The 20,262-nt window shown below is 35.9% G+C and overlaps 1 protein-coding gene across 2 annotated transcripts in view; it reads right to left on the minus strand.

Annotated features, from left to right (window-relative positions):
* Window positions 1-20,262, minus strand: part of G9a (histone-lysine N-methyltransferase G9a) — a 184,620-nt gene that overhangs the window by 137,768 nt on the left and 26,590 nt on the right. For both annotated transcript variants that reach the window (XM_069834023.1, XM_069834022.1), the window contains exons 4-6: window positions 12,319-12,434; window positions 8,954-9,223; window positions 4,155-4,333 (exon numbers count right to left, since the gene is read on the minus strand). In XM_069834023.1, the coding sequence (XP_069690124.1) occupies window positions 4,155-4,333; window positions 8,954-9,223; window positions 12,319-12,434 (565 nt within the window). The remainder of the gene's footprint in view (window positions 1-4,154; window positions 4,334-8,953; window positions 9,224-12,318; window positions 12,435-20,262) is intronic.

Below are 20,262 nucleotides of genomic sequence, written 5' to 3' on the forward strand. Positions count from 1 at the left end.
CAGCTACAGAGGATTTTCGTGGTAAATCGGGAATTAACTGCGGGTTATGATGCAGAGAGTCCAATTTTTTCCCTTGAGATTTTATTATCACATTTTGTTTGTTGAAGTCTAAGTATGTAGATTTAATAAATCATATATATATATATATATATATATATATATATATATATATATATATATATAATAGGGTACATGAAGAAAAACAAGCTGGAACCAATTGTGACAAAGGGAAAAGTATCCTTCAAAACCTTGCCAAGTTTGCAGTGCACGTAAGAATAGGAAAGAAACCCATTACATATGCTCTTTTTGCAATGTGCTATTTAAAAAAAAAAAAACATATTGCTTGCAAATCAAGCTTTCAGGTGTAACTCCCTGTAAAGTTGATTTGAATAATTTTGAGGGAAAAATTGTTCCGGGGCCGGGCATCGAACCCGGGACCTTTGGTTAAACGTACCAACACTCTACCAACTGAGCTACCCAGGAACTCTACCCGACACCGATCCAACTTTTCCCTCTATATCCACAGACCTCAAAGTGGGCTGACAACCGTCAAGCAACCAACATTGAGTGCACACTAACTCTGTGTGACTTAAATTGTGGTTTTCTGTTAACGAATAGTGACGTGTATTATGTAAATCAAGCTTTCAGGTGTAACTCCCTGTAAAGTTGATTTGAATAATTTTGAGGGAAAAACTGTTCCGGGGCCGGGCATCGAACCCGGGACCTTTGGTTAAACGTACCAACGCTCTACCAACTGAGCTACCCGGGAACTCTACCCGACACCGATCCAACTTTTCCCTCTATATCCACAGACCTCAAAGTGGGCTGACAACCATCAAGCAACCAACATTGAGTGCACACTAACGCTGTGTGACTTAAATTGTGGTTTTCTGTTAACGAATAGTGACGTGTATTATGTAAATCAAGCTTTCAGGTGTAACTCCCTGTAAAGTTGATTTGAATAATTTTGAGGGAAAAACTGTTCCGGGGCCGGGCATCGAACCCGGGACCTTTGGTTAAACGTACCAACGCTCTATCAACTAAGCTACCCGGGAACTCTACCCGACACCGATCCAACTTTTCCCTCTATATCCACAGACCTCAAAGTGGGCTGACAACCATCAAACAACCAACATTGAGTGCACACTAACGCTGTGTGACTTAAATTGTGGTTTTCTGTTAACGAATAGTGACGTGTATTATGTAAATCAAGCTTTCAGGTGTAACTCCCTGTAAAGTTGATTTGAATAATTTTGAGGGAAAAACTGTTCCGGGGCCAGGCATGGAACCCGGGACCTTTGGTTAAACGTACCAACACTCTACCAACTGAGCTACCCGGGAACTCTACCTGACACCGATCCAACTTTTCCCTCTATGTCCACAGACCTCAAAGTGGGCTGACAACCGTCAAGCAACCAACATTGAGTGCACACTAACTCTGTGTGACTTAAATTGTGGTTTTCTGTTAACGAACAGTGACGTGTATTATGTAAATCAAGCTTTCAGGTGTAACTCCCTGTAAAGTTGATTTGAATAATTTTGAGGGATGCACGGCCCCGGAACAATTTTTCCCTCAAAATTATTCAAATCAACTTTATAGGGAGTTACACCTGAAAGCTTGATTTGCATAATACACGTCACTGTTCGTTAACAGAAAACCACAATTTAAGTCACACAGAGTTAGTGTGCACTCAATGTTGGTTGCTTGACGGTTGTCAGCCCACTTTGAGGTCTGTGGATATAGAGGGAAAAGTTGGATCGGTGTTGGGTAGAGTTCCCGGGTAGCTCAGTTGGTACGTTTAACCAAAGGTCCCGGGTTCGATGCCCGGCCCCGGAACAAGTATCAAAAAGATACTTTCTTAACAATTTCACCGCATGTGGCACATCACAAAAAGCCCATGTTTCTTTCAGAAGAGTTAGGGTTCTGAAATTGAGTTTTATTTGGAGACAGACTCAACTCTGACAGAAGCTGTATATTGCACGGTCCCATGTCACTTACGAATCCTCTCACCCTTAAACCTATATTCTCCAGTTCATTTACAGCAGTGTGAAGAATGGCAGGGGTTACTGCACTGTTGAAGTCGTAAAATATTGGCTGTTTCCAATTACCTACAAAAGTGCGTATCATCATAACTTGAATGTTATTGTGTGGACCTCTAAAACAGTCAAATGTATTGTCATAAGCAATGCTATGCTGCACTTTCATTTCATCAAAACTTATTATGTCTTTTTCCATGTCATTCATATTACGAGGGGGAGTCAAAAGAAAACCTTAAAAATGTAATAAAATTCAAAATTTCGTGCCATTGTCCTGCAAGTGGGTAGTACTGTTACCACTGCTATTAACAATGCCCTACAGATGACAGTATAGTGAAGACAAGCAAATGAAATAGGCCTATTATAACCAAACATAAAATTATGTAGAAACACTATTTACAAACGCAAAAAAGAAACAATTTAAAAATAGCAACAGATGTAACACAATTTCACGAGGTCAGTCCACACAAACAGTAGTTCGACTGGCAACAGTATTCAATTGACAACCCCTCCACATGGAGTGTACAACGGTTGATGTCACAGGCAGTGTTTGCTACCCCGCATCCAGTCCATGGCATATACCGGGTTATACCCAAGGCTTCTATAAACTCAATAGGTTATCTCATTTTTCATTAGCCAATCAAATGGCTAATTGGCTGATGACGCGAGAAGAGTCCATCCTCATTGGTCCTTTATTTTCAAATTGATAGCGACATTAACGTACATTATAAACATGACCGCCTGAAATAAAAACATTACAATGGGTATAAATCAATTGTGTACGTATCATGGCATAATATAAAATACGTTGAAAGTATTTATACAGTGTATATAAAAGCTGTACTACACTTGTCATTACATTATTTTTCAGTATTTCTTAACAATTCGTCTGCTCTCAGTGTCTGCTGTCCATTTTCGTCTGCTAGTTTCCAGTCTTGTGTTTATAAAAATTCTAACATTGAATGTTTTTTAATATCTCATTCTAAAGTTTGGAAAAAGGAGCATGTATCGGTAATGAAATGTCAGCCACACGTCCATTTACAATAAACTCAACAATGAATTGATACTGGAGGATTTTATGATTAACCCACTAAATATGCCATAAGGACAAAATGTCATAAATCGTTAGTATAAAATCAATATAATGAGAATTATAGTGAAAAAACATTACTGGTATCAGTCGCTAATCCTCCACCCTTTGGTATGCAACTGTTAGTTTAAGTAGCATGATTATTTTGTTAATTGTAAGTAATGTATGACTCAGCATTATTACAAAAGAAAGAAAATAATTTGAAGGTTAACATAAAGGAACCTAATCTAATTATTATGCAAAGCTGGTATTAATGTAGGCTACTTATATAGGCCTACATGATTTATTTAAATTTACCTGTAGGCTTTAGGCCTAACATTCTTGGTCGTTCCGACTTTATTTTCATTAAAGCTGCTCGAAAATCAGGAACAAAATCGTCATCTCTAAAATGATCAGAGCATACTCTGCTTGTATCAGGATTGAATTTATCCTGTCTTTTGCATGCAATTACCCATTTTTTTCTAATTTCTAATCTTTAGGAATTGTAAAGAAAGAAAACTCTTTATTTTTATCGTTAGAATTATTGCATACCGCAACAGCACACCTTTGACCTGGCATAATGCATTCAAAACAACATAAACAAGAAAAAACACGAGATACTGCTTTGAAGCATTTGAGCTTTGGCGCGCTTAGCTATCTTGTGACATCAGAATCGCTCTCCTTTCCCCATCGATCCCTCGCCAATAAGCTCGATACTAATTCAACCTATGAGAAGTTTAGAAGCCTTGTGTTATACCTACCGTGGTTATCACCACCATCATCAGCATTATCATTATTAACCATCATCAATCATTTTTATGCCTAATATCATGTAATTATTGTAACTACTTTGCAATTGTAGGTGTAAGCTAAATCTATCACTATACAAACAGTTTTCATAAGGTAATATGGAACTTTTTGTCCTTAAACATAATAAGTAAACAACCTACATACGGACTCTACTTAAATGATGAAAGCACACTCTTACATAAATTAATTTTAATAACAGGAACAGATTAATGTACTCACGTCCAAAAAAATTACTTACACTTTCTTGGGGGGTTTCTGTTGTGGCAAGAAAACAGGATTCTTGCCAGACCTCATTGTCAGAATTACGTCTTTATGTGGAGAATCCAATCCACAATGAGGGCAGACTGGTACAGAATTCACTGTTAGCTGACAGTCTCGGTGATACCAATGTAAAGATGAACACTGAACAAATTTCCCCTAAAATAACACAAATTTAATTGAAAGATGTGGTGACCTTACAGTCATGTAATATGTAAAAAATCTGAACACTTTACATATACTCCAATGCAGATCCTGAATATATTCACACAACTTCAGAAATCGTCATTTGTGTCATGATAGGCTTTTCTAAACCATGTTCTTTCTATAACAATTTAACAGTATTTTAAATAAATCTTATAAACTTAATGAATGCCTTTCAAGGACACAACAAACCTAAACAGCAGTGGCGTAGCGTCAATGTAAGCTAAAAAGCTCAGCTTCCCCAGTTAATAATAATTTCATAATAAACCTGCCGTTTATGAACAAAATTACTTATTAATTTTAATAGAGTTTATATTTATGCGTTAAATATTGTGATGCGGCTGTTCAGGATGATTTGTGATGCAGCAGTAAACAAGAAGCCTACACACGCCAGCTTCCAAGCAGACTGGTTTCTTTCACTCATTCTTCTTTGTAACCCATCCCGCAGATTCTCCATCCCTTTGTAACTAAACTACCCTTGTCGCAAGGCACGGAAGAAGCTAGCTTTTACATTGAAAGTTTCCGAGTTATCCCTTTCGTGAGGGTTTGTTCAGTTGAAGTGTTAGTGTGCACTGCGGCTGACATGATAAATAATGAGTGAAATAACAGTTCCTGACACCAATTTACTTGAATTTTTAGGACAATTCTATTATCAAGACTGACTTACGAACAAAAGTGCGATTTAAAAAACAAATGACCGTGTCTATTTGTTAGAGATATGTGTAAACCATGAAATCATATTTTACTACGTACCATTTGAGGTCATGCCTTATTGGTGTTACGAGGTTCCAACCAATCTTCGGACTGCTGGCTTGACATTGACTACTATTTATTTTAAGACTATATTTTTGTAATACGTTTTCTCATACGTACATGAAAGAGAACTTGAGTTAGCTTCTCCTGCTCAAAATTTCATGCTACGCCACTGCTAAAAAGATAGCTTTGCATGGTTTGGAAAGTCTTGCACTATGAATTTTATACGTAGGCCTACACTAGAAAGCATAAATACATCTCTGGTGTATTAAATCTAAGCCTGAAACAAGAACCGACATCAAATTCCAGTTTACAAGAGAAAGTTACATGAATTTAACAATTTTTTATTCCCCCCCCCCCTTTTCGTTTGAATACAATTTTTTTAAAGTTTCAATTATAGCAGTTAATATAACAAACTAACCACCAATATAACCTTAAAAGCATGTAGAGTAACATGTAAAACACACCTTTTATCCTTTCGGAAAAATAACCACTTAAAATCAGCAATGCGCACTATGAACACACCTAGACTACTTTGTCCCCTTAAAGTATTCATGAGAGAAGAGTGGATAACAGTGTGCATCTGAAGGAAGCACTTAAACGGCCTACACTCACTCAAATTTGTGAGTGAGTGAAAATAGCCTGTCCAAGGTTAGTGAGAACACTGTTGTGAAGTCTCTTTTGAAGTGTGGTATCAGCAACGCCCCAGATGGAAGTGAGGATCATTTTCTCTATTTATTTATTTATTATTTTGCTAATAACTGTAACATAAAATATAATATATACAGAAAAACTTTAGCTCGCCCCTGAAAGAATAGAACTATGAATCTGAAGATAAAGATTCCTGCAAATCAAGATTTCAGGTATAACTCCCTGTAAAGTTGATTTGAATAATTTCGAGGGAAAAATTGTTCCGGAGCCGGGTATCGAACCCGGGACCTTTGGTTTAACGTACCAACGCTCTACCACTGAGCTACTCGGGAACTCTAACCGACACCGATCCAATTTTTCCCTCTATATCCACAGACCTCAAAGTGGGCTGACAACCGTCAAGCAACCAACTTCGAGTGCACACTAACTCTGTGTGACTTAAATTGTGGCTTTCTGTTAACGAACAGTGACGTGTATTATGCAAATCAAGATTTCAGGTATAACTCCCTGTAAAGTTGATTTGAATAATTTCGAGGGAAAAATTGTTCCGAAGCCGGCTCCGGAACAATTTTTCCCTCGAAATTATTCAAATCAACTTTACAGTCGATCGGTGTCGGTTAGAGTTCCCGAGTAGCTCAGTGGTAGAGCGTTGGTACGTTAAGCCAAAGGTCCCGGGTTCGATACCCGGCTCCGGAACAATTTTTCCCTCGAAATTATTCATAAAGATTCCTGTTTCAATGGCAAGTTCAATGGAACCAATGAAGAAGAAATTTCTGATCACAGCGATGAGAGTGAATTTAAAGGCTTCTGAAGATCAGTGAATAATTTTTCTTCTTTCTTTCTTTTGTGGGCTCTTCCACTCTTCAGCGGTTACCCTGAATTCCCTTCCGCCATCCTTCTCGATCCCGCCAATCCTCCTCCTGCATGTGTCGGTCCTTCACCATTTGCATGACACCAGCTTTCCATGTTTTTCTTGGTCTCGCACGCTTCCTCCTTCCCCGTGGTGACCATTCCAGAATAATCTTTGGCCATCTTCCTTCTTTCATCCTTTTTACGTGGCCATACCATTGAAGGGTTCGCTTCTCGATTATTTCAATTACCGACTCTTCCATCTCCATCATTTGCCTCACATCCTCGTTCCTTCTCCTTTCCAATCTGGATACTCTAGCAGCTCTTCTTAGTTCCTCCATCTCCGTCGCTTGTATCTTACACTTCTGACGTTCAACAAGTGCCCATCCCTCTGCCCCGTATGTTAGTATAGATTCAACTATAGTTTGTAGAATTCTTTTCTTCATTTGTTTGGAAATGGATCTACACCACAGTACCCCATTCAGCATCTTTATTGGAATAATTTTTAACATTACAGTCATGGCCAAAAGTTTAAAACACCCCCTTGAAAAAGGCAATTTTACTCAGTATATCATGTCACAACTTTAAATAATTATATGATTTTAGTATAGCTGAAAAGAATAGTCTTTTTTATGTATGATATGTACAAATCAAAAGTTATATGTTATGGAATGGGCGGAAGTGTACAGTTTTATTTTTTCTATAAAACACAAATCCAATACTATAAAAAATTCTGTAAATTGTAATTTGCGCTTCTAATAATTAATATTAATTTCCAATATTCCTAAAATATAAAGAGACAATTTAAAAAAGAAATTTGAATTAATTGTCGCCATTTTTTCAAACAACACACAAATTAACACAATTTTCCAATTAAAAAATAAAGAGTTAAAAGTCATATTTTGATTAATAACACAATATTTCTCTCCGAAATCCACTTAGAACTTTGTAGGACCACTTTTGCATTGTAACAGCACGTATTCTCTTTGGCATTGAGTTTATTAGATTCTATATATAACCCTTTCTCAGGGTTGTCCAACATTCTGCTAACTACAATTACAATTCTTGAAGATTTCTTACGTTCTTTTTGTGTATTTCCTTCCCTAGAATTCCCAGATATTCTCAATGGGGTTCAAATCTGGACTCCTAGCAGGCCAAGACAGTAGCGGTATACCATTCTCGGTGAACCATGCCTTGGATTTTCGAGAAGTGTGGCAGAGGGCATTATCTTGCTGATATGACCAAATCTTTCTTGGATAAGAACTTATTCTGACGAACACAACTAATCAACTGAAGCTCTCATATATTTTAAAAGTACCTTTCATCTATCTATATTTACAATACACACAAGCAGCTTGAAGAAACATGTAAACAAAACATCTTCCACCCAAACTACAGTCAACCAACCCTAATAAAAGGACCACTCCTAACAATAACAGTTTACTACAGGCAATAAATTACAGTTGTCACTCTGTAGCTTGAAGAAAACGTAAGAAACCTCTTATTTTTCTTGATATTACAATTGATCCATTCTTAAACTGTTTCGTAACCATATTTTCGTTACTTTTGAAATTAATTTTTATTATTGAGAAATTCATTTTATCTGAAAAATGTAAAAAATTAAAAAACACAAATATATTTTTAAAACAATCATTTTTTTAAATAAAAAATTAAAACTTTATACATTTTCAGCTGCAACCAGTATATTTTCAGTACTAATAAATATTCAGGAAATACTTTCTATATAAATATTATATTTAAAAAAGTATCAATTTTTGAAGAGGTGCTCTAAACTTTTGGCCACGACTGTAGTTATATTTTTCCTTAGATTTGAGTTTTTCTGGTAAATTTCTTTCAATTTTTAGGGTGCGTCTTACACACTGACAAATACGGTATATCTAATGGTAATGGAAACTGGCATCAAGCAAGCAGTTCTTTCTACCCTTCATCAATAGCAACACCGTAAAATGGTGAATAAAAAGGTATTCTTTAACTACGTTAAACATGAAAGTCAGTATTTAAACAAGTAAATCGTGAAGAAAAGGTTTAAACTTAAACATGATAAGTATCTGATAAGCCTTAAGCTCTTCCTACATCAGCATTGGGAAGCCATACTATCCCCAGCCACTTTTTCTAACTGCAGATGACAGACGAAATGAGGGGAAGGTGGAGAGTGTTGGTGGAATGATAGAGGGAAAAGGGGGTACCCGAAAAAAATCCCTCTCCTTAGTTCACTATAAATTCCATCGAACCTCTGTCACCTGGATGGAAGACTAGTGTATTAGTACTTAAACAACAGACACAGTTAGCTCTCTCTCTTACCTGAGTACAGAAAATGCCACACCCTGGGCAGCAGTTGTGTCTGAGAAGCCGCTGCATGTGAACGTCACAGAGGATTAGGTATGGAACCCTGCGGCTTGGTCGCGAAAGGCGAGTGTCTTGAGCAGTGACAGCATTGCAACAGCCAACCAGTCTGTCGTCCAGTGTGTCCATGGCCTGACAATACAACTCCCCAGCTGTGCCATTCTGACCACGACTTGATACAAACAGCTGAGACTTCATTTGACAACAGCAAAATGCTGCCGTACCAGCCTGTAAGCAATTTAGTTACAAAGAACAATTTTGAAAAGAGAATCTGGCAACTACAAACACGTTTCTCAGATTTGAAGAGTCCACTGCAAGAATGATGGATGTCATTTGGAATACATTTTGCAGGAGTAGCAATTGAAAGTTTGAAATGCTTAGCGCTCAAAGCTTAACTGTGATTTTCTGATTGTTACTGGACAATGACTATCAGTGTTAATGCACATTCTATATGTCTTAAGCTATGCATTGGCAGTCTTGGTTCATTTTCGTCAAGAAAGTGACATCCATCATTCTTGCAGTGGACTCTTCATTTGATTTATAACATGGGTTTACACTCTGGCTTTTGTGCTGCCATTACAGCACAATGCACATGTGTAACTGATGTGATGACCAATGTTTATTTTAGCTATAACCACATTAAATTGCTGTGACAGATGAAAATGGTTACTCCAAAATGGATTATCTAAACCGAGTACAGTAGAATCCCTTTTATCCAGCACCAAAGGGACCAGGCTAGTTCTGAATACGAGATTTTGCCGGATAATTGAATAAATACCGGTCTATGAAAAAAAAAAAAAAAAAAAAAAGTTCATATTTCATGGTGCATTTCTCTATCACTTGCTCATAACTGAATAAATATAAAAACTGTGTGGATTTTCCTTATTAAAACACATTGCACAACACACATAATACACTAATATTGAATATTCACTGAAAATAAAAGTTCGTGTGAACTTCCTAACATGACAACACTGACAGCCTGAACATAATTAAATAAACATAAAATCTGTGTGAAATTTTCTTTATTAACACACATGACACAACACAAATAACACACAAATTTTAGGTTAGAATATTCACTGAAAACTAAAGCGAATATTCACTGAAAACGAAAGTTCGTGCTAACTTCCTAATGTGGCAAAATTGACGTTCCCAACATAATTAAATAACTATCCCACGTAAATCTGCAGTAGCAAAATTCCGACTGCTTACAGAACACGATTATTTGGCCAAACACTTGAATAAAATAGGAATTTACACAAATCCAAATTGCCCTCTATGCAACAAAGAAGAAGAAATGACTGAAGTTCATCTCATAACCTGTGAAGTTCTACCTGATGGATCCACCACAGAGAAATATTGGAGAGCAAGATCGCTAATGGCTTCGTTGCCAAAGCCCGGCATTAGATAACAACAACATAATTAAATAATTAATTACGTATAATTAAATAAACTTAAAAACTGTGTGGATTTTATTTATTAAAACACAACACACAACACAAATAATACACTAATTTTAGGATTGAAATATTCATTGTGCAAACTTCCTACTGCAGCAAAACTTACGGCACAGATTGTGGCAAATGTGGCAGATTCAAAATCTTTTTTGGCCCAACCAAAAATGCCGTTGTTTTAGTATCGCCGATTATTTGGGTACCAGTTACAAGGAATTTTACTGTACAGTACATTAAATGTTGTTGTTTTCTAATGCCAGGCATTTGACAATAAAGTCATTTGACCTCTTGCACTCCAATACTTTTCAAAGATATTATCATGGTCAGCCACTGAAGCACAGATTTTGAGGTGTTCCAAATCCATTTCTTGGTTTGAGTTGCGTAATGAGCAGTTAGGGGACTGATATATTCCAATTCTATGCAGGTGTTTGGCCAAACAGTCATGGCCTGTTGCCAATCTAAATGCAGCTACAAACAATTTTCATGGTAAATCGGGAATTCACTGTGGATTATGATGCAGAGAGTTCCATTTTTTCCCTTGAGATTGTATTATCAAATTTTGTTTGTTGAAGTCTAAGTATGTAGATTTAATAAATCTTTTCACAGAGTAATACGTAGATTTAGTAACAGATCTGTAAGTAGCAGTGCTGCCCTTCTTTGCTAATGCATCCACATTCTCGTTTTCCAGGATTCCACAATGGGATGGTATCCATTGGAATACAATTCTTTTATTGAGTGATATTAATTGAGAAAGCATTTTAGTTATTTCTGCTGTTTGAGATGAAGGTGTGTGTTTAGAGACTATTGATAGAATAGCTGCTTTAGAGTCTGACAATATAACTGCATTCCTAAATTTATTGATGTGGCATAGAAGATTCCTGAGACTTTCACTTATTGCAGTGATTTCACCATCAAAACTTGCTGTTCCATACCCAAGAGATCTATAAAGTGAGAAGAGAAAGCATGTAACACCTGCACAGGCACCTTCTTCTCTGGAGATCAAGGATCTGTCGGTGTATAAATGAAGTCAGTTTTGTGGAGGGTACCTAATATTAATTGTCTCTAAAGACAATTGTTTCAGTATTTCAGTGTTTACTTCTGATTTCAGTATTTCTTCTGTTAATTTAGATTATACTCTATATTTAATAGAGTTAAAGGGTTTGGTTTAATTTGTAAGTTTTCTTTTAAATTCGGGACATTTATTTTCTGTTTTAATTCTTGAACCATGGATATGAAACTTTTTTGAGTTTTTAATCTACAGAGAGGACTGTATGAATGCCAATTGTTTCTTGGTAATCTGATAAGTTTTTCATATTGAATCAGTGCTTTTTCTTCTATTGTCATTTTGATGCTGTTAATATTAGTGAGGAATCTCACAGAATCTATTGGAGTTGTTTTGATTCCACTAGTAACGAGCCTGAGAGCTTGGTTTTGAACATATTCATTTCATTTATGAAAGGTGAAGCAATTAAAATTTCTCCACAGTATGTCAGCACTGGCTGTATAAACATTTTGATGTAGTGTTCAAAGTATTTCTAGAGCATCTCCATTTCTTTCCTGCTAGTCTTTTCAGAAGGGAGAATCTTTTACGAGCTTTTTCAGTAATCTGACCTAAGATAATCTATACTTCATATGTCGGTTAAAGTACAGATGTGACTACAAACTAATATTTAAAATAGCTATGCCGTTAAAGATGTTGATAAATATCAATGTTGGAAATGTACACATTTTTACTTTTGTACCAACTTGTAAATAATAACTCTACTTATACTAAAGTAAAAACATTTCAATTAAACAACTTTTGCTTTACCATCCACCTTAAACATGCACAAACAGCTGCCTTTATATCAGAATGAGATTACTCACTCCACTTGAAATGGCAGTGGATTCAGGTTTTGCAGGACCCTGGCTGCTGTCAGCTGGGCTAGGAGAAGGTACATTGCTATGGCGACTACGCTTGCTTCCATCATCTGCAAACACAACTAAATAAAAAAGCACAGTAAATTAAAAAATTACTCATGAAAATTGAACTCACACTCTCAATATAGCTACATTTTACACATTTTTTCAACAATTCAGTTCCTTTACCATATTGCAAATGAAGAGAACACGGAAAAAACATGGTAAGTCCAAAATGATCATGTCATAGGTGTCATGTAATAGCTCAGGTAGTGTAGATTTTTGTAGTTTTACTATACAGAATAACAACCTCATTAATCAAAAGAAATTTGAAGAATTATAACCCGAAGACAATAAGATATACCCGTAATGGGTCTTTACACTTTTAACTTGCTCTCCTGTGAGAACAGTAAAACGTAACTTATCAAATTTTTCTCCTGTACTCTTCAAATGATATTAAGGTACAGTCACACATCGCTACTTTTGCAGCGCTGCAGTACAAAAAACTGCGCAACTCTTATACTGCGACATGTGAACAACGGTGCAACCCGAAAAGTAGCGGCTCCCGAACCTGCTGCCCGCTACTTTTCCATGCTGCGCACAGCTTAAAAGTAGCGACATGTGAACAGGGTTCTCAGGGTTGCAGCCGCAGCATTTTTGATATCGGTTTTGTTGAAACTTTTGCTGTGGTTGCAACCAGTGTTACCACCCAAATGTGCCAATGATGCTTTTATTGTTTGGATATATTTTAATGTTAAATGTGATGAAAATAAATTATTTGTAACAGTTATTAAATACACAACACAGTCTGAGTATAATTGCTGACGATATAATTCATTTTTTAAATTCTCCGTAGCATAGTTCCAAACAGGAGGGTTGCCAACATTGATTACGTGAATATACTGTTGGTTATCATTTAAGTATATAGGCGTTTTTAAAAGCTTTATAGTAAAAATAATGTCAATTTCTGAATACTAGATACGACAGAAAAGCAAATAATAGATAGGGAAGCTTTCGCATGAGTTTCTTAATAATGTGAACATAACCACAAAATGTTTATTGAGAAGTCAACACGGAGATGGAAACCTGCAGCTTGACTGCGGCTGCAAAAGTAGCGCCTTGTGTGAACAGACTCGCAACCTCCAGTTGCAACTTTTGCAGCACTCGGGTTGCGCAGCACAAAAAGTAGCGTGCAGTGCGCTACTTTTGGCTTACGTGTGAACACGTCACGCAACTTTTGCAGCTGCAGTACAAAATTTGCGCTGCAAAAGTAGCGATGTGTGACCGTACCTTTAGTCATATTACTGAGTGCGATTTATTTTCTTGAATTATTATTATTGTATGAAACACATACATAAATGCACCATGAAAATATACTAGCTCTTTATAATGAGAAACTGTTATTTTTCAAAAAAGCAACCTTTATTAACAATCACTCAATTAAAAATTATTCCAATGCACAGCATATGTTTATAACTAACAGTCATGATAAGGTAGTTTTTCATTACAACACTTCCATTATTTATGGCAAGTTATTTGAGACAAGGAACTAATTCTTACTACACATTTTGAGATATAAGACATAAGGGAGTGAGGACAAATTTACCAAGTTTATTTTTCTCATTCAACCCCCCTTTTAGTTATTCTGCGTAATGGATAGAGTTATGTTAGCTTTTAAAATTAACTCGTGTAAATACTGTCATGTTCACGCTCCTACAAAAGAGAAAGACGACCATATCACAAAGAAGATAACAGAATATAAATAACGTGAATATTATTTATATCGTTAAAGAACAATAACAGAATACAAATGATAATTTTAATATTATTTACATCCTTAAAAAACGATAACAGAATATAAATGATAACTTGAATATTATTTATATCGCTAAAGAGCGATAACAGAATATAAATTATAATTTGAATATTATTTATATCCCTAAAGAACGATAACAGAATATAAAAAATTATAACTTGAATATTATTTATATTGCTAAAAGAACGATAAAATATAAATAACTTGAATATTATTTATATCGATAAAGAATGATAACAGAATATAAATGGTAACTTAAATATTATTTATAATGCTAAAGAACGATAACAGAATATAAATTATAATTTGAATATAATTTATATCGCTAAAGAACGATTGAAAAATAAAATGAAAACTTGGAGAAGGACCAAACTCACAACCTTCGAATTACTAAGTGAGCACTCTACCACTGGTCTACAAGACGCATGTATGGAATAATTCTATAGTTCTGGAACTGGTTCTACAAGCTCATGCATCGTGTAACATCGCTGTGACCCGAAGTGGATTTAGAAAATATTCATTGTTTACAAGTGCGGCCACTTTTTTTTTTTTTTTTTGACAACTGTACATTCCCCGGAATATTCTTGTGTGACACAGATTCAAGTGTTACTAGTTTGTAATTATGATACTTTATTAATTCATTATGCCTCCAATAGTTTCCAAGTTGAAAGGAAAAACACTACACAGTCAAAGCTGGGAGATTATTGCTAACATTTACGATTACATGAAAGAGACAAAAGAAAAAGACAAATTTTCATCCAAGTTTCTTAAAGAAGTGAGTAAAATCCAGGAAAGAATTGCTACAGCCACTGGAGTGTCGCAGTTCTATTTATAGAATTTTACAAGGTATAAAAAAGCATGAAGAGGAAGGAAGTTTTTTTGGAACTCCTGGAAAGAGACAAAACGTCCCAAAAAGAATCACTGACATATATGATTTTGATAAATGTGTAATCTGTCGCACTATATATAATTTCTTGTAGAAGAAAAGTGTGTGCCAACAATAAGAAGATTGCTGTAGCAACTGAAAAACATTATTAATTTTCAAGGTAAACCCACAGCAGCTGTCTAATGACAGCAGCTCCAGTTTAAAGGTACAGTCACACATCGCTACTTTTGCAGTGCAACTTTTGTACTGCAGCTGCAAAAGTTGCGTGTCGTGTTCACACGTAAGCCAAAAGTAGCGCGCTGCACGCTACTTTTCGTGCTGCACAACCCGAGTGCTGCAAAAGTTGCAACTGGAGATTGCGAGTCTGTTCACACACAAGGCGCTACTTTTGCAGCCGCAGTCATGCTGCAGGTTTCCATCTCCGTGTTGACTTCTCAATATACATTTTGTGGTTATGTTCGCATTATTAAGAAACTCATGCGAAAGCTTCCTTATCTATTATTTGCTTTTCTGTCGTATCTAGTATTCAGAAATTGACATTATTTTTACTATAAAGCTTTTAAAAACGCCTATATACTTAAATGATAACAACAGTATATTCACGTAATCAATGTTGGCAACCCTCCTGTTTGGAACTACGCTACGGAAAATTTAAAAAATGAATTATATCGTCAGCAATTATGCTCAGACTGTGTTGTGTATTTAATAACTGTTACAAATAATTTATTTTCATCACATTTAACATTAAAATATATCCAAACAATAAAAGTATCATTGGCACATTTGGGTGGTAACACTGGTTGCAACCGCAGCAAAAGTTTCAACAAAACCGATATCAAAAATGCTGCGGCTGCAACCCTGAGAACCCTGTTCACACGTCGCTACTTTCAAGCTGTGTGCAGCATGGAAAAGTAGCGGGCAGCAGGTTCGGCAGCCGCTACTTTTTAGGTTGCACCGTTGTTCACACGTCACAGTACAAGAGTTGCGCAGTTTTTTGCACTGCAGCGCTGCAAAAGTAGCGACATGTGACCGTACCTTAGTGTCTCCTGTATCCAAAGGGAAGCGACTTATAAGCGTTCATGCGTGTCAAAGGTGAATACTGATAACTACACCTAATGGCTTCATGTGTCAAAGGTGAATACTGATAACTACACCAAATGGCTTCATACAATGTTAATTCCAAATTCACTCCCTAACTCTGTCCTCATTATCGATAATGCTTCATATAATACACAACTGGATAAATCCCCTAGCCTCAAATTCCTTATCAAAAGATATGCAAGCCTGGTTGGTGAAACATAACTTCCCATTTGATGAAAGAACTACTAAAACAAAACTGTACAATTTAATCTTAGCTAATGATCAACACAGAACACCTATTTAATTGACCAAATATCAGCTGAAAACAACCATACAGTCTTAGCACTTCCATCTTACCATCCTGATCCAAGTCACATTGAATTAATTTGTGGGGATGCTAAGCAATGGTTGATAGTAGAAATAACACTTTTAAAATAAAAAGATGTCAAAGTGTTGTGTCGGCAAAGATTTGAAGAAATGGCGAAACAGAATGGGAAAAACTATGTTGCAAAGTGGAAGAAACTGAACCAAAGTATTGTGAGAAAGAGGACATGCTAGAAGAAAGAATTGAGAGGATTGTGATTGAAGACAATGGGATGGACAGTAGTGATGAAGACAACATATGACCGAAAGGAAAATGAAGACAAAGACATGTCAGGTATGGAGGAAATAAAATACGATTTGTTTTTGAGTTCGTAAAGTATGTGATATTATGTGGTATTTAAAACGTAACAATGTCACTATTGCATTTGGTAATAAATGTACTTCATCTGTGCATCAACATACTATAAATATGGAGTGCAATTCCTTTTAAATATAATTTAATATCGGTAGCTAATAGTGTGGGATTAAAAAATGAACAGAATGCCTGCATTATATTTAGTCAAGTAGTGACAGTACTTTCAGTAGACAATGACAGTAACTGCCTGACACTGCACTGGTTATGAAGTATGATGTCCCCCGCACACCCATGTCTGGTGAGTAACTCGAATCTTAGCTTCCATTATAAATTTTCATTCGTCTAGAACAAATGCTATACCTTTATTTCCATTATTAATTACACAGATCTGCAATGGAAAAACTTTTTAAAAAATTTTAGCTCTCCTTTATGTGTTTTTATATGCTGAAGCCAGAAACATCTATATTTAATATAATAATAATAATAATAATAATAATAATAATGTGAAATACTGTTCTTTAAACTTATCTAAGTTACCAGTTAATCTTAATACATTGAAAATGTAAAGATAATTACTTAAGACTAGCATTTATGAAGTAAAAATACTATTATTTAGATATTTAAATATAACCACTGTTCAACATATGAAGAGAAAATCAATTCATTAAACTAACCTGAAAAAAACTCAAATTATTACATAAAATTTAGTCTGTCACACGTTAAAAGTGTTAAAATTGTTAAAAAGGTATTTACCTTCGACAGACGGCCCGTTTCGACGCTATTTGTCGTCGTCTTCAGTGTCTCCTGAACCACTGCTGATTTTGGCTCTGCGATGTGCAGTTGTCGATGGTAGGGGTGGGGGTGTGTTGCTCCTATGGTGGGGGTTGGCTGTCTGTATGCCATGACGTCAAACAATGTGTGCGTATTGAACTGTAGTTGCGTATTAAGTATGTATTGTGGGTGTGCTATTGTATTCTTATATATTTCGTATTGTTCTAGGATATTTAACTGTGAACTTTTTGGTGTGATGTGTAAAATTTCCATATCTGTTTCTATATTATTGTAGTCATGATTATTGTCGATAATGTGATCTGCGTAATTTGATGTAATGTAAGGCTTGGTTATAACTTTAATATGTTCGTTGTATCTTGTATGAAAGGATCTTCCTGTCTGTCCTATGTAAAAATGTGGGCAACTATTGCATTTTAATTTGTAAACTCCAGTTGAATTATATATATCTGAATGTCAACTGCACATCGCAGAGCCAAAATCAGCAGTGGTTCAGGAGACACTGAAGAAAACGACAAATAGCGTCGAAACGGGCCGTCTGTCGAAGGTAAATACCTTTTTAACAATTTTAACACTTTTAACGTGTGACAGACTAAATTTTATGTTTTTAACAAAGTGTTAACGAGAACTTTAATCAATCAAATTATTAATTATTCTGTACGAGTATTACATTTAAGAGCAAATGTAATTTATTATGCCTGTTGAATTAGGTAAATGTGTATTTTAATTCTGAAAGATGATACCATCCGACAGGTTCTAATATCGGTGGGAAGAAGATTCCAGATTCGAAAAGCGTAGATTGTGAATGATTGAGAATAACGGCATGTTCTATGCTTACGTATAAGAATAATAGTTTCTTGTTGAGACCGGGTGCCAAAGTTGTGAAGAGATGAGAGATTCTGAAACCGATATGACAGGTAAGATGAATAAGAAGTGTGCATGATTTGATACAGCAGCGAGAGTGAATGTAGTTTTCTGCGTTTCTCAAGTCAGAGCCACGACAGCTGTTCTAAGTATGGTGAAATATGGTTATATTTTCGAATGTTTCATATAAATCTAATGCACATATTATGGACACGCCTGAACTAAACTGGAACACTACTTGGAAAAGGCATATACGATCAACAGTGCGTAGTACTGTGATATGCTGGCAAATAATTTTAAGCCAGCAATTCACATCAAATGCAGAGGCCTATTGTCGAAGAAAGTGTTGTTGTTGTTGTTGCATGACAACACACGCCCACACACTGCCTGCCAGACCTTGGAAACCATTAATGTTTTGAATTTTGAGGTGCTGGAACATTCTACCTATAGCCCAGATCTCGCCTCTTCCTACTACAATCTCTTTGGATCGCTCAAGGATGCTTTATGCGGTCGTCGCTTTTCAATAGACAACGAAGTGCGGGATGTAGTGCATAAATGGTTGCACGACCAACTGCAAACCTTCTTCATTGAGAGAATACACAAGTTTATGAGACGCTGGACCATGTGCACAGAAAAGACAGAAGAGTATATAGGGAAATCACGTACTTGTGCAACTCCTTCTTTTGTGTAAATGAAGAGGAATACCAAAAGTGTGGATAATTCTTTACTTTCCCTTGTATTTTAGTAAATATATCTTTAAATTAGCTCAAATGGTTTCCTCATTGCATGTGTGGGTAAAATGGGGTGGACCCTGAAAAAAAGAAGGTGGCGCCTGAAAATTTTCGAGTTTTATCTATCCCTGTATGTAAGTTGACCAGCACCCCTAGTAGACCATTTGGAAAAATTATATTATTGTTGTTGTTGTTTTCTAATGCCAGGCGTTTGACAATAAAGTCATTTGACTCTTGCACTTCAATATTTTTCAAAGATATTATCATGGCCAGCCACTGAAGCACAGATTTTGAGGTGTTCTGAATCCATTTCTTGGTTTGAGTTGCACAATGGGCAGTTAGGGGACTGATATATTCCAATTCTATGCAGAGTTTGGCCAAACAATCATGGCCTGTTGCCAATCTAAATGCAGCTACAGACGATTTTCGTGGTAAATCGGGAATTAACTGTGGATTATGATGCAGAGAGTTCCATTTTGTCCCTTGAGATTGTGTTATCAAATTTTGTTTGTTGAAGTCTAGGTATGTAGATTTAATAAATCTTTTCACAGAGTAATACGTAGATTTAGTAACAGGTCTGTAAGTAGCAGTGCTGCCCTTCTTTGCTAAAGCATCCGCATTCTCGTTTCCCAGGATTCCACAATGGGATGGTATCCATTGGAATACAATTCTTTTATTGAGTAATATTAATTGAGAGAGCATTTTAGTTATTTCTGGTGTTTGAGATGAAGGTGTGTGATTAGAGACTATTGATAGAATAGCTGCTTTGGAGTCTGACAATATAACTGCATTCTTAAATTTATTGATGTGACATAGAAGATTCACTTATTGCAATGATTTCTCCATCAAAACTTGTTGTTCCATATCCAAGAGATCTATAAGGTGGGAAGAGACAGCACGTAACACCTGCACCGGCACCTTGTTCTCTTTGGAAAAATTATAAAGAATAGGCTAAAATTAGAATATAAGGGGAAAATAGGTGAAGACTAGAGTGGGTTTAAGATTGGATGATCTTGTGTTGATAACATTTTTTTATATTATATATGCTGTAGATAAAACTATGGAA

This window comes from Periplaneta americana, chromosome 8, assembly GCF_040183065.1.
Source record: "Periplaneta americana isolate PAMFEO1 chromosome 8, P.americana_PAMFEO1_priV1, whole genome shotgun sequence".
Lineage (NCBI taxonomy): Eukaryota > Metazoa > Arthropoda > Insecta > Blattodea > Blattidae > Periplaneta > Periplaneta americana.